This window comes from Pogoniulus pusillus, chromosome 4, assembly GCF_015220805.1.
Source record: "Pogoniulus pusillus isolate bPogPus1 chromosome 4, bPogPus1.pri, whole genome shotgun sequence".
NCBI lineage: Eukaryota > Metazoa > Chordata > Aves > Piciformes > Lybiidae > Pogoniulus > Pogoniulus pusillus.
Genome location: NC_087267.1, coordinates 1,021,918 through 1,035,032, shown reverse-complemented (window position 1 = coordinate 1,035,032; position 13,115 = coordinate 1,021,918). Strand labels below are relative to the sequence as shown.

At 49.4% G+C, this 13,115-nt stretch overlaps 1 protein-coding gene across 9 annotated transcripts in view; it reads left to right on the top strand.

Annotated features, from left to right (window-relative positions):
- Positions 1–13,115, top strand: part of ATXN7L1 (ataxin 7 like 1) — a 78,088-nt gene that overhangs the window by 45,052 nt on the left and 19,921 nt on the right. For all 9 annotated transcript variants that reach the window (XM_064141807.1, XM_064141832.1, XM_064141843.1 and 6 more), the window contains 4 exons: positions 1,722–1,944; positions 3,823–4,106; positions 9,488–9,570; positions 10,733–10,989. In XM_064141807.1, the coding sequence (XP_063997877.1) occupies positions 1,722–1,944; positions 3,823–4,106; positions 9,488–9,570; positions 10,733–10,989 (847 nt within the window). The remainder of the gene's footprint in view (positions 1–1,721; positions 1,945–3,822; positions 4,107–9,487; positions 9,571–10,732; positions 10,990–13,115) is intronic.

The following is a 13,115-nucleotide window of genomic DNA, read 5'->3' as shown; positions in this document are numbered from 1 at the left end:
GTGTGTGCAGTGTAAGCATTCACTTGAAAGGACTTAAATGAAAGTCCCCCATAGGAGGCAGCAGTGTGCCCAGGTGGCCAAGAAGGCCAGTGGCATCCTGGGTGGGATCAGAAATGCTGTGGCCAGCAGGAGCAGGAAGGTGATTGTCCCCTTGGACTCAGCTCTGGTGAGGCCACATCTCGAGTGTTGTCCTCAGTTTTGGGCATCTCAATCCAAGAGAGATGTGGAGGTGCTGGAGAAGGGTCCAGAGGAGGGCAATGAAGGTGGGGAAGGGCCTGGAGAGTAAATGTGATGAAGGAGCTGGGGGTGTTTAGTTTGAGGAAGAGAAGGCTGAGGGGAGACCTCATCACTGTCTACAGCTCCCTGAAAGGAGGTTGTGGAGAGGTTGGTGCTGGCCTCTTCTCACAGGTGATTAGTGTGATAGAACAAGAGGGAATGGCCTCAAGCTGCCACGGGGTAGGTTTAGGCTGGACACAAGGAACATTTTTTTCAGAGAAGGAGTGGTGAGGCACTGGAATGAGCTGCCCAGGGAGGTGGTGGAGTCACCAACCCTAGATGTGTTTAGAAGTCATTTGGATGTGGTGCTTGGGGATATAGTTTAAGGTGAATCTTGTAGAGTAGGGCTATAGGTTGGACTTGGTGATCCTGAGGGGCTTTTCCAACTGGAATGTCTCTGTGATTCTGTACTTGAAACTTGAACACATATTTACAGCATTCCAGGCTTCTCCAGAACCTGAAATGCATGCAGGGCTTGGGGCAGTGTCTTACAAGGGCTGACTGGGTTTCTCGTGGTGGTGCAGGATCTTTTCATGTTTTTATGGGCAAAATTGCTCATTTGCATCCAGTGACTGAGCCACATCCATGTGTGAGCAGCAGTGTGTGCACAGGAGTTCACCTGCTCTGCTAGATCTATCCACGTGTGAGCTGTGAACAGGGCTTCCACCTGGAATGTCTCTGTGATTCTGTGATTTTAGAAGCAATCTTGTGTCTGCCAGGGAGTATTTCACTGAGTCATCTGGGCTGTGTTACATACGCTCTTCTTTACCTGAAAGAGCTGGGCCACCTGGGGTACCTCACAGTGATGCCAGGCAACCAGCAACAGAACAAGGGGACACAGTCTCAGGCTGTGCCAGGGGAGGTCTAGGCTGGATGTTAGGAGGAAGTTGTTGGCAGAGAGAGTGATTGGCATTGGAATGGGCTGCCCAGGGAGGTGGTGGAGTCGCTGTGCCTGGAGGTGTTCAAGCAAAGTCTGGCTGAGGCACTTAGTGCCATGGTCTGGTTGACTGGCCAGGGCTGGGTGCTAGGTTGGACTGGATGAGCTTGGAGGTCTCTTCCAACCTGGTTGATTCTATGATCTAGAGTCTTAATCTCTTATTGCTCAGTGAAGCAATTAACCAGGATAATCACACTCCAGAGGTTTAAATTTGCAGCTGTGTCAGCTGGCCAGGGCTGGGTGCTAGGTTGGACTGGATGATGCAACCTGGTTGATTCTATGATGCTGGTGGTTACTTCCTGCGTACAGAATGCTTTGGGCTCTGTTGGTGAACCTTCCTGTGAAGTTATTAGCATTAATTTTGCTCCTCTTAGGAGCTGTCAGAGCGCTGCAGGGGGTGGATTTTGTTGCTCAGTGCCAGGGCTTCCCGCCGTGGGCAGCAGCCCTGAGCTGGTGTTCCCCGGAGCTGTGCCACCCTCGTAACCAGCTCGTTGTGTTTCGCTTGCAGAACGGAGGCACGGTTCAATGTGCAAGCCTTCCCCTTCTCCAGCTTCTCCAGCCTGCAATTCCAGGACATCCCTCGTGCAGATGAAACCCAAGCCCTGTATCAGCGGCCATAACCCTGTCAGCAGCAACTCAAAGCCATTCAAAGCGCCCAAAGACAATCTACTTACCTCCGGTGGCAAGCAGCACACAGGCTTCCCTTCCAAAGTGGCACGGGATAAACCATGGTAAGAGCCAAACCAGGAGTTACCTGGGGCCTGGCTGTTCTCCAGAAGAAATGTCCCTTTCTTTCACCCCCATCAAAACCAGCTCTTGGCCTTCTTGGCCACCAGAGCACATTGCTGGCTCATGGCCAACCTCCCATCCACCAGGACCCCCAAGGCCTTTTCCCCTTCCCTGCTCTCCAGCAGGTCAGTGACCAACCTATGCTTTCCAGGATATCAGGGAGTGACAGGACTGGGGACAATGGAGCAAAGCTGGAGATGGGGAGGTTCAGGCTGGAGGTGAGAAGGAAGTTGCTCAGCATTAGAGAGCCTGGGATGGGTTGCCCAGGGAGGTGGTTGAGGCCCCATGGCTGGAGGTGTTTGAGGCCAGGCTGGCTGAGGCTGTGAGCAGCCTGCTCTAGGGTAGGGTGTCCCTGGGCATGGCAGGGGGGTTGGAATTGGCTGATCCTTGTGGTCCCTTCCAGCCCTGATTCTATGATTCTGTACTGGTCCAGGGGGTTGTTCTTTCCCAGGTGCAAGACTCTTCTGCCCTTGTTGAATTTCATTCAGTTTCTCCCTGCCCAACTCCCAGCCTGTCCCAGTCTGGCTGAATGGCAGCACAACCCTCCTGTGTGTCTCAGCCACTCCATCCAGTTTGGTGTCATCAGCAAACTTGCTGACAGTGCTCTCTGTGCCCTCAGCCAGGTCACTGGTGAACATATTGAACAGAACTCATCCCAGTACTGACCCCTGAGGGACTCAACTAGCTACAGGACTCCAACTAGACTCTGTCCCACAACTCGCTGACTTCTCTCCCTCAACCAGTTCACATCCACCTCACTCCCTGATCACCCAGACCACACTGCCTCTGTTCAGTTGCAAGGCTGCTATGGGAGGCAGTGTCAAATGCTTTACTGGAAAAAAGAGAAACCACATCCACTGCTCTGTGATCATCAGTCCACCTGCTGATGTCCTCATAAAAGGCTATCAGGTTGGTCAAAGAGGACTGCCCCTTGGTAAATCCATGTTGGCTGCTCCTCATGACCCTCGTGTCCTTGACATGCCTAAGGACAGCATCAAGGATAGGTTGCTCCATTAATGCAAGAGAGTGCTAAGTGGCTCCATTACTTTTGCTGGGGTGGAGGGGAGGCTGACTGGTCTAGAGTTACCTTGAGTCTTCCTTCTTCCCTCCCCGTGTGACCTAGAACTTGAGGTTCTGAGCCCTGCACAACAGAGAAACTCCTCTCATGTTGACTGACTGCATTTTACTCCTAGACCAGGTAGTGCACTGTGTATGGATACCTTTCCCTCTGTATCAATGCTTTGAATTAAGACAGATCTTAGAAACTAGACATGAAGACTGTTGATGGTTTTACATAGCCAGCAAATGGTGGTACCTGCATTATACAGTAAGTAGCAGTATCTTGTAGAGTAAATGTAGTCTATTTTTTCTAGGTGCAGTGTGTGTGGAAATTGCTTCATCTACAGTAAAACAATTCTGCTGTTCTCAGCAAATCACAGGGCTGTGCTCCATGCCCTCACCATTTCATCACTCTTCTCTGGACACATTCCAGTACCTCAACATCTCTCTCAGTACCAAAGAGTTATTTTCTTTATGAGTAGCAGCAGATTGGATCTTAAAAAGAGACCAAATGCAACGAGTTCACTTTGTTAATTCTCTTTAGGGGTTAATTCTCTTTAGGCTTTAGAGGTGCCTTGTTTTGTAAGCACCTGGCTGAACCCAAAGAGTTGGTGATGGTCCCATTTCAGTCATTTGGTGATGGTCCCATTTGAGTCTGGCCTGAAGAAGCTGAATTGTGTTGAAGTTTTTCTTGTCTGTGGGTTCAGGAACTAACTCTTGGGTACTGAAAACAACTTGAGGATTCTTCTTTGGTTTTGCAGCGTTCCTGTTCCCGTGGTCAGCCTGGAGAAAATTCCTAACCTAGTGAAGGCAGATGGTGCCAACGTCAAAATGAACTCTGCAACCACTACCACCATCACTTCCCCCTCAGCCTCTTCATCCACCATACCTGCTCCAACTCTGGTGAAATCTGCTTTGACATCCAAGTCAGTGCCACCATCACCAGAAAAGATTCTGAATGGCAAAGGCATTGTGGCCCCTTCAATAGACAAGAAACACCAGAATGGCACTAAGAGCAGTAACAAGCCTTACAAAAGACTTTCAGGTGAGTGCTCCTGTGGTTCATCTCTGGAGGTAGTCCATCCTTCCTCACTGATACTTGCATAGCTCAGAGATAACATCCTAACCAAGCACTCTAGCCTGGCTTTGGTTTGACTCTTTTACTGTGAGGTGCCAATTTGCATAGAAGCAGCAGAACTTTCACACCCTCTTACCCTCTGTAAAACATCTGCAAGGAACACATTCTGTGTAGCTGGAAATTGGAGCATTTCATGCGTTTTGCAGCTGGTCAACAGGCCAAATATAAACACTGAAGGAAGCAAACATTCATTAGAACAGAAAGGCAGAAGGCTTCCTCAAGCCCTTAGGTGATTTGGGTCTGTTTACAACAAAAGGAAATGCTCTTTGGTTGGGTGACTTCACCATAGTCGTGGTCAAGTTGAACAGTAGAGGTGGAAGACATTGCTTTGCTCACCAAGTTATGGTTCTGGAAAGAATCCTCTCTTTTTGGGTTTCAAATACTGGGAAATTCTAAGGATATATGGGAAATGCTGGGAAAGTCTTCTAAGACAGAATTTCCTTTCTCTCCTCTGCCCCCCAGCCCCCCAGTTCACACGAGTGAAGTTTGAGGCATGGGGATCTTGATCTCCCTCAGGAAGATAGGACAGTGGGGTTGAGGGAGGAACGTTAAATGTGGAGGTGTGCAGGGTGGCCTTAGAGAGGGTGGCATGGAGGATGGAGAGGCAAATCCAGAGAGTGATTGGCATTGGAATGGGCTGCCCAGGGAGGTGGTGGAGTCTCCATCCTTGGAGGTGTTCCAGAGCAGCCTGGATGGGGCACTTAGTGCCATGATCTGGTTGATTGGCCAGGGCTGGGTGCTAGGTTGGACTGGATGATCTTGGAGGTCTCTTCCAACCTGCTTGATTCTATGGTTCTATGATTGACCAGCAGAGCACAGAACATGTCACTGTGGGAGAGCAGAGGCTCCACTGGTAAGATTGTCATCCACTGGAAGAATTATTTTCAGTCGAGGTGACCCATGCCAGCAACTGGGCAGTGTGTAGAGAATTTTCCTCCTTTAGCTGCTCTGAATGCAGGGCAGCAGAACGTTTGGGGGCATTTAGTTTGCTTGTTTGCCTTCTGTTCTTTTTAAGCAAAAGTAACTGACTCCAGTTTCCAGCTTCAGAAGCTGTGCTGGGTCTCTTCATCAGCTGGCAGCACTCTGTGATGTGGGCAGGAGCTTCTGCTGTGTACTGAAAGGCTAACTTTGCTCCCAGCAGCACGACCTGCTTTAGATCATCAGCTGGCAGCAGGGTGGTTCACGTGACTGCCCGCCGTGCGCCGCTTGTGGAGCGAGCGTGAGCTGTGCAGGGCAGCTGCTTTCCTTCCCAGCTGATGAGCATGCCCTGGGTTTTGACTGAACATCAGGGCTGTGCCATTCTTTTCCCCAAGCTTGGCACCTGGCCTGTGGTACTGCTACCTTGGCTCGCTTCCAGATCACCACGAGGTGTTTGCTAGGGCCGCCTGGGCTGGGGAACAATGCCACCGCCTTGAATGATTCGGTACACTGACTGCTTCCTTAACTAGTTAAAAGGGTCACTTAAGGCAGAACCTGTCTAGGTTCTAATTTAAACTCCCAGAGACTCCAGTGTAGTTGACAGAACCAATAACAATTTATAGGATGCCCTTCTCCCTTCCCCCTTCTTTCCCAAAGAAAAGGAGTTAGATGGAGAGAGAGGCAAGGCAAAGCAGACCCAAATAAATCATCTCACTGTGGTTTGGCAGTTAAATGAAGAAAGGCTTAACAGTAAATAAAAGGTATCTGAGGTAGGGAAGTTACAAAGGCATAGGGAAGGGAAAACAAAGTACACAACATGTAAATATACAACCAGATTTGATGGCAGTGGTTCTGTCTGCCTTGTGGGTGCTGATGGCCACACGGTGAAACAAAGAGCAGCAGGACAGAGGAATGGTGATTGCTGTCGAGCAGGAAGGCAGGGGAGAGAGAGAGCAAAGAGCAAGTCCCCCTGCTTTTATGGGTCTTAGACAAGAAGGAGGAGTGGGCTAAGTACCACACCTGGTAGTGTTCAGACCCACCCCTGGGGAGGGGTCAAGGCCACCTGGGGTCAGGTTCAAGGTCACACTCCCCCAGGAGGGTTAACCCTGTACAGAATCATTGTTCATTTATAGCACTTACAGGGTACAAGACAGTAGCTGCCTGCAATTTGCTTCCTCAGGTGCACTTTGTTATTCTACTAAGAACTGCCATCTGTGTTGCGGTGAGTTAACAAGACTGGCTTCTTTGCACCCATCCTGTCGTAGCTTGACTTAGGGAGGATGAGACCTCACAAGGTGCAGAGTGTTAGCAGGAGAGATATGTTTAATCAGCACTGGGTGACAAGGGCAGGGCCTCCTCCAAAGCCCTGGCACACCCTCACCTGGTTCAGGGCAGGTGTCCTCCAAAGCACATATGCACACATACTCAGTGCAGGGGTAGGGTTAGTACAGTTAGTTCTGGGAGTAGGTGGGAACTCATTTCCCACCTCTTCACACATGCTCACTGCCACCTGAAGGTCGCCTTTTGGGGTCTTTGGGAGGAAGGCTGACGTCTTCCTCAGGCTGACCTCTCTACCTTCATCCACCTGGCGTCAGCTGTGGGTCACACTCTTGCTGGAGTCTCCAATGTTGTCATCTTTGCATACAGTATTCTTCTCCATGAGAGTGTTTGAAGACCCTCTCAAGCTTAGCCCCCTGCATTGTGTTTATCTGCCTGATGATGCTTTCATCAGTGCTCACATAGTTAATGATTTACCAGGTTCCTACACTCTATCTTCTCTATCCTTTCAGCTCATATCAATTGAGATGCTTTAGGCAATTCTGAGTTCCTCCCTGGGCAAGTGAAACTGATGCTGTTTGAGATGATTGCTTTCCTTGTGTCACTGTGTACCTCTGCAGGGCTGTACCTTGCACCTTCTTTGTGCAAGTGCTTGCTGAAACTTGTTCATACAGGAGAGTGATTTCTGCAGAGCTCTCCTTCAGATTGCTTCCTTTGCCTATGGAGGTGATCTGAGCTGTCACTTGCAGTGGCTCCAGGCCAAGGAACGTTTAGCCAGTGACAACTCCTGCACAAGACTGTTCAAGCACTGCAGTAGGCATTTACAGGGGGAACAAATCCACAGAATCAAAACTTCCTTTTTCTTTTTCCAGAGGTCCTCTGTCATCAGATTTATAATCTGTTCAGTCCTGCTTCTGCTGCCTCATGGATTGATGCAGTAATGGAGACATGATGCAAGTAGAAGTCCTGAGAGCTCTGCAGATGAATTGCCTGTAGATTGTGTGTCACTATGATGGATTCCTTCTCCATTCTTACACAGGACTGTGCAAAAGCTGAGAAAAAAGATCTTGGAAGGTCAATGAGATGATTCTTTTAGATAGCCCACAAATTAGAATCACAGAATCAGTCAGGGTTGGAAGGCACCACAAGGATCAGCCAGTTCCAACCCCCCTGCCATGCCCAGGGACACCCTACCCTAGAGCAGGCTGCACACAGCCTCAGCCAGCCTGGCCTGAAACATCTCCAGCCATGGGGCCTCAACCACCTCCCTGGGCAACCCATTCCAGCCTCTCACCACTCTCATGCTCAACAACTTCCTCCTCACCTCCACTCTGACTCTCCCCACCTCCAGCTTTGCTCCATTCCCCCCCAGTCCTGGCACTCCCTGGCAGCCTCAAAAGTCCCTCCCCAGCTTTTTTGTAGCCTCCTTCAGGTCCTGGAAGGCCACAAGAAGGTCACCTGGGAGCCTCCTCTGCTCCAGCCTGCACAGCCCCAACTCTTTCAGTCTGTGCTCACAGCAGAGCTGCTGCAGCCCTCTGAGCATCCTCCTGGCCCTGCTCTGGACACACTCCAGCATCTCCACAGCCCTCTTGTAATGGGGGCTCCAGAACTGGATGCAGCACTCCAGGTGGGGTCTCAGCAGAGCGGAGCAGAGGGGGAGAATCACCTCCCTGGCCCTGCTGGCCACACTTCTGCTGCTGCAGCCCAGGCTCTGGTTGGTGGAATGAATTCCATTCATTTCACTTTAAAAGGGTGAGACACTGTGTAGGGAATTTAAGTTTCCCCCAGTCCACTGCAGCTGTTAAATTCTGAAGCTCCCTAAGGGATCTGGGCAGGTTACATCCATGTTCTTCTCTTTTTAGCAACATTCACTCCCTCTGACACCATTTCCCTGACTCTGGCTGAAGTTTGTGTGGTGGTTCTTTTTCTTTTCTGAGAGCTGGTAGTTGTTTGGGTGATGAATGAACCTGCCATCTTTTCAGCAGTGCTGTTGTGGGTGAGCAAGAGGAAGCAGTTAGTGAAACAAAACAAAAGATAGTGTGGAGCTGCCCAGCGTAAGTGGAGCAGGCTGGGGGGAGCAGATTATCTGTCGTGTTGCAAACAAGTTAGAGACAATTCGGTTTTGGCCCCTCCTCTCCTGTCACTGGGGTTAAAGTGAACACTCTTTACTTTGGCCACTGTAGTGGTTTGGGTGTTACCCACCTCCCCTCACTTTGGAAATCACCCAGACTAGACTCAGCAGCTCTGGGAATTCAATGGAGCTTTGTATGTACAGCTGGCACAATAGACAAGCAGAGAGTTACAGTAGGTACAGTTATAGACAGAAATGGACAAGGCAAAAGGTGATACAGAAACACAACAGCCCTCCCAGAAACCTGAGTGCCCGGGAGGGGCTCCCAACCACCCTGACACCTTCTCCCCACCCCTCTACCTTACCCCAGACCTTGCCTTAAGTTCAAGGTGAGTTTGGAGGGTTGGCCAGGGAGGTTAGGAAGCAGAAGGATTAGTCACAGAAATGGCAGGTTAGGTTAGAGAAAAAAGTGCACCCCAAAGACAGAGAGCAGACAACTGAGTTATCCCTGTTTGTGTTCTTGTTTTTATCCATCTCAGCCAGCCTAGGAGTGCAGCAGCCGTCACCACTCTTTGCTTTTCACAGCCTAGCATCCAATTCCTCTCACCAAAATACCCCAGCTAGGCTCAAACCAGCACAGCTGCTGAGTACAGCTCTGTAAGCAGGCTCAGTTCTGTGCAGTCTGTGAGTGAAGTCATCATCTGAGTAGACTGAAACAGATCAGGGCAAAGAACTGGGGGTCGGAGTCGATGATCTCCTTGGGTCCCTTCCAACCTCTAACATGCTGTGATCCTGTAATTCCTCTTTTAAATTCACGAGTGTGAGCTGGGAACTGCCCAACAGCACTGGCAGTGCACGCTGGCTCTATTATGGGGTGCCTAGGTTGGGATCAGTGGCTCAGGTGGAGCCTGGCTGAATGAAGTTTCTGTCAGACAAAGATGACAGCTACTTGGTGAAAACTTAATGTAATAACCTTGGGTTTGTTTTTTCTCCTTTTTCTACCTACTCCTCTATCCAACAGAAAGAGAATTTGACCCAAATAAACACTGTGGAGTACTGGATCCTGAAACAAAGAAACCTTGCACAAGATCGCTCACCTGCAAGGTATTTCTCTTAGAAGATAACAAATATCAGATGCTTTGTTAGAGGTTAAATCCTGCCACAGTAGTGTGAGAGGTCAGATCTGCTCCTGTCTTACAGACAATGGGTATGGTACTCAGGTGCTGTCTTCAGGTAATCCCTTTGAGTAATTCTGTCCCTTTGAGTAATTCCGTTCCTTTGAGTCAGAGCACCTGCATTATTCCACTGACGTTTCTAAGAGTTGTTCTTTCTCTCCTTGCCATTTTGCTGTGCACAGAAGGAAAAGCCTGAACGTTTCACATAGAAGCAGAGGTGTCACTTTAAATGCTGCTTTATCTGCGTGTGCAGCAATATTGTAGCGCAGGCAATTTGGAGTTAAAACAATTGAACGCTTCTTCTGCAGTAAATGCCTCGGGGGCTGCCCCCCCGTGATTGTAGTAAGGCTCCTGCCAAAAAGCAGCAGCAGCAGCATAGGACTCCTGTGATGAGCATTTGTAAGTGGATGTGCTGCCTCGTCTGTAGAGGTCAGCAGATGAGTTTGCCTTAAAGTCCAGTTGTGGTTTTCAACCCCACCCAATCAGTTTTCCATCGCACGTTAAGAGCTACAACAGTGTTAACCTCTTCAGGTTCTAGAACTGTTGGAATTGTGCTTTCTGTCTGGGAAAAGGTAAGTCACTGGAGTCTGTTTTATGGAGTCTCCTCTGGAGCCTTTCCAGGCCTGTCTGATGTGTTCCTCTGTGATCTGTGTTAGATAGGATTGTCCTGCTCTGGCAGGGGGGTTGGACTGGATGATCTCTTTGGGTCCCTTCCAACTCCTAACATGCTGTGATAAAGAATTTGGAATGTTTTTGCCCATGCTTAAAATGGAATATGGGAGAGTTTTGGTCCATAAGTGACCTCACTGGCATTGGGGTGTTACATTTCTGGGTCCCTTCCAACCCCTAACATCCTGTGAGCCTCACTGCAAAATAAGAAGCCATCTTAGCCTCACTGTTGGGATTTCTTAAGGCTGGCTTCATAAAGTTGTCCAAGATAAGGAGGCGTGACAGCTTTATTTCCATAGCTGGGGCTAACTCTGTTTGAAGTAGATTGTTGTCTTTGAGAGTTGTGGTGTATCAGAAGTGTAGAGGACTCATGAACAATGTCATGCACACACACAAATGCTTTTTAACCACCCTATTTTTAGACTCATTCACTTAATCATCGACGAGCAGTTCCAGGCCGTAAAAAACAGTTTGACATCCTTCTAGCTGAACACAAAGCTCGCTCCAGGGAAAAAGAAGTTGCAAAAGACAAAGAGCATCCACTGTCCTCAAGGGAAAGCTATCAGAGCCAGTTCACACCAGCACAAGACTCTCTGTCAGGATCTTCGGTGAACTCTGGGCAAGAATCTAAAGTTACATCTCCTGCCAAGTTGAGACCACCAAATTCTGTACTTCCAAGGTGAGCACTTCTCCAGCGTGGAATGTTGCATTCTAGAGGTGCTGAAAGCAATGACCATGGTGACTCTTACATGCAGCCTGTTTTGGAAGTGTTCACTACTTCTTCAACCTACTGCATCGTGGAATGTATTGCAATAAGAGTTTCTGGTAACAGCAGAAGGTAGACTATACTTACATTAACTATGGTAGCCCAGAGCCTCCTTGGAAGTGAGTTAAGGAGTGGCCTCCACCCACAGTTCAGAATCTCAAACTGTTGTTCTTTTAATGCTAAAATGCTCAGTAATGATTAGGAAAGTTTTGGAGTAAAAGCCTGATTTATGTGAAGCAGGCTCAGCAGCACTGGTAACAGTCTGCACATCTAGGTACAGCTTTTTCTCTGCAAATAACTTCCCAACTACATCAGTGGTAAGAAAAAAAGGTGTAATTTAGTGTAAACACCACCCTGAGCAGCTAGGTCTTGAAACTATCGACTTGAGACTGCCCACAGCTTCCCTTTCCTCATCAGCACTGTCTTTGGAAAGGACAAAAACTTTTCTCAGAAGGACAGCACAAGCTTCTTGTGGTTTGGGTGTTCCCTGCCCCCCCACACTTAAGAAAATCAACCAGACTAGAGTCAGCTGCTGGGAATTGAATGAAGCTTTGTATTGACAGCTTAAGAGTTAGTTACAATCTCTACAGCTAGAGATATACAAGTTAAAAAGTAATGCAGAAACTCAACAGCTCTCCCAGAAACCTGAGTGCCCAGGAGGGGCTCCCAACCACCCTTCCACCTTCTCCCCACCCCTCTACCTTACCCCAGACTTTGCCTTATGCTCAAGGTGAGTTTGGAGGATCGGCCAGGGGGGTTAGGAAGCAGATGGATTAGTCAGGCAGCAAGTTAGGTTAGAGAAGTTCATGCAGCCCCAGAGCCAGAGACTCTGTGTTATCTATGTTTATGTTCTTATCCATCTCAGCAAGCCCATGAGTGCAACAGACATCACCATTGTTTCCTTTCCCTAGCAGCTAATTCCTCTCACCAGAATATCCCAGCTAGGCTCAAACCAGCACAGCTTCTAAAGACAAACCCTTGGAAAAATGAGTGATGAGGTAGAGAGTCTGCTTCATCTTCGTTAGCCATGAACTTCCTATGTGTGTGTTTGACATTTATTTTGCTGCTAGTTTTGGCTGGAGTTAGAGAGCTAAAACTACTTACACTTATTTTGGTTTGCATTTCTGTTCTTGACACAAGTCTTAATCAGGATTGGGTACCTGTCTTGAGGCTACTAATTCAGTCCCTATATCAAGGAGATACTTGTTCATAGAATTAGCCAGGTTGGAAGAGACCTCCAAGCTCATCCAGTCCAACCTAGCACCCAGCCCTAGCCAGTCAACCAGACCATGGCACTAAGTGCCTCATCCAGGCTTGGCTTCAACACCTCCAGGGACAGTGACTTCACCACCTCCCTGGGCAGCCCATTCCAATGCCAATCACTCTCTCTGACAACAACTTCCTCCTAACACCCAGCCTAGACCTCCCCTGGCACAACTTCAGACTGTGTCCCCTTGTTCTATTGCTGCTTGCCTGGCAGCAGAGCCCAACCCCACCTGGCTACAGCCTCCCTGCAGGTAGTTGTAGCCAGCAATGAGCTCTGCCCTGAGCCTCCTCTGCTGCAGGCTGCACACCCCCAGCTCCCTCAGCCTCTCCTCACAGGGCTCTGCTCCAGGCCCCTCCCCAGCCTTGCTGCCCTTCTCTGGACACCTTCCAGCACCTCAACATCTCTCTTGAATTGAGGAGCCCAGAACTGGACACAGCACTCAAGGTGTGGCCTGAGCAGTGCTGAGCACAGGGGCACAAGAACCTCCCTTGTCCTGCTGCCCACACTGCTCCTGAGCCAGCCCAGGATGCCACTGGCTCTGCTGCCCACCTGGGCACTGCTGCCTCCTCTTCAGCTACTCTCTATCAGTACCCTCAGGTCCCTCTCTGCCTGGCTGCTCTCAGCCACTCTGGTCCCAGCCTGTAGTGCTGCTTGGGGTCGTGGCCGAAGTGAAGAACCCTGCACTTGGCCTTGTTAAATCTTGTTGCAGTTAGGATTTGCAACAAATTGGAAAGTTACCCCACCCCAGCCCCCCTCCCCCCCAAATAACTTT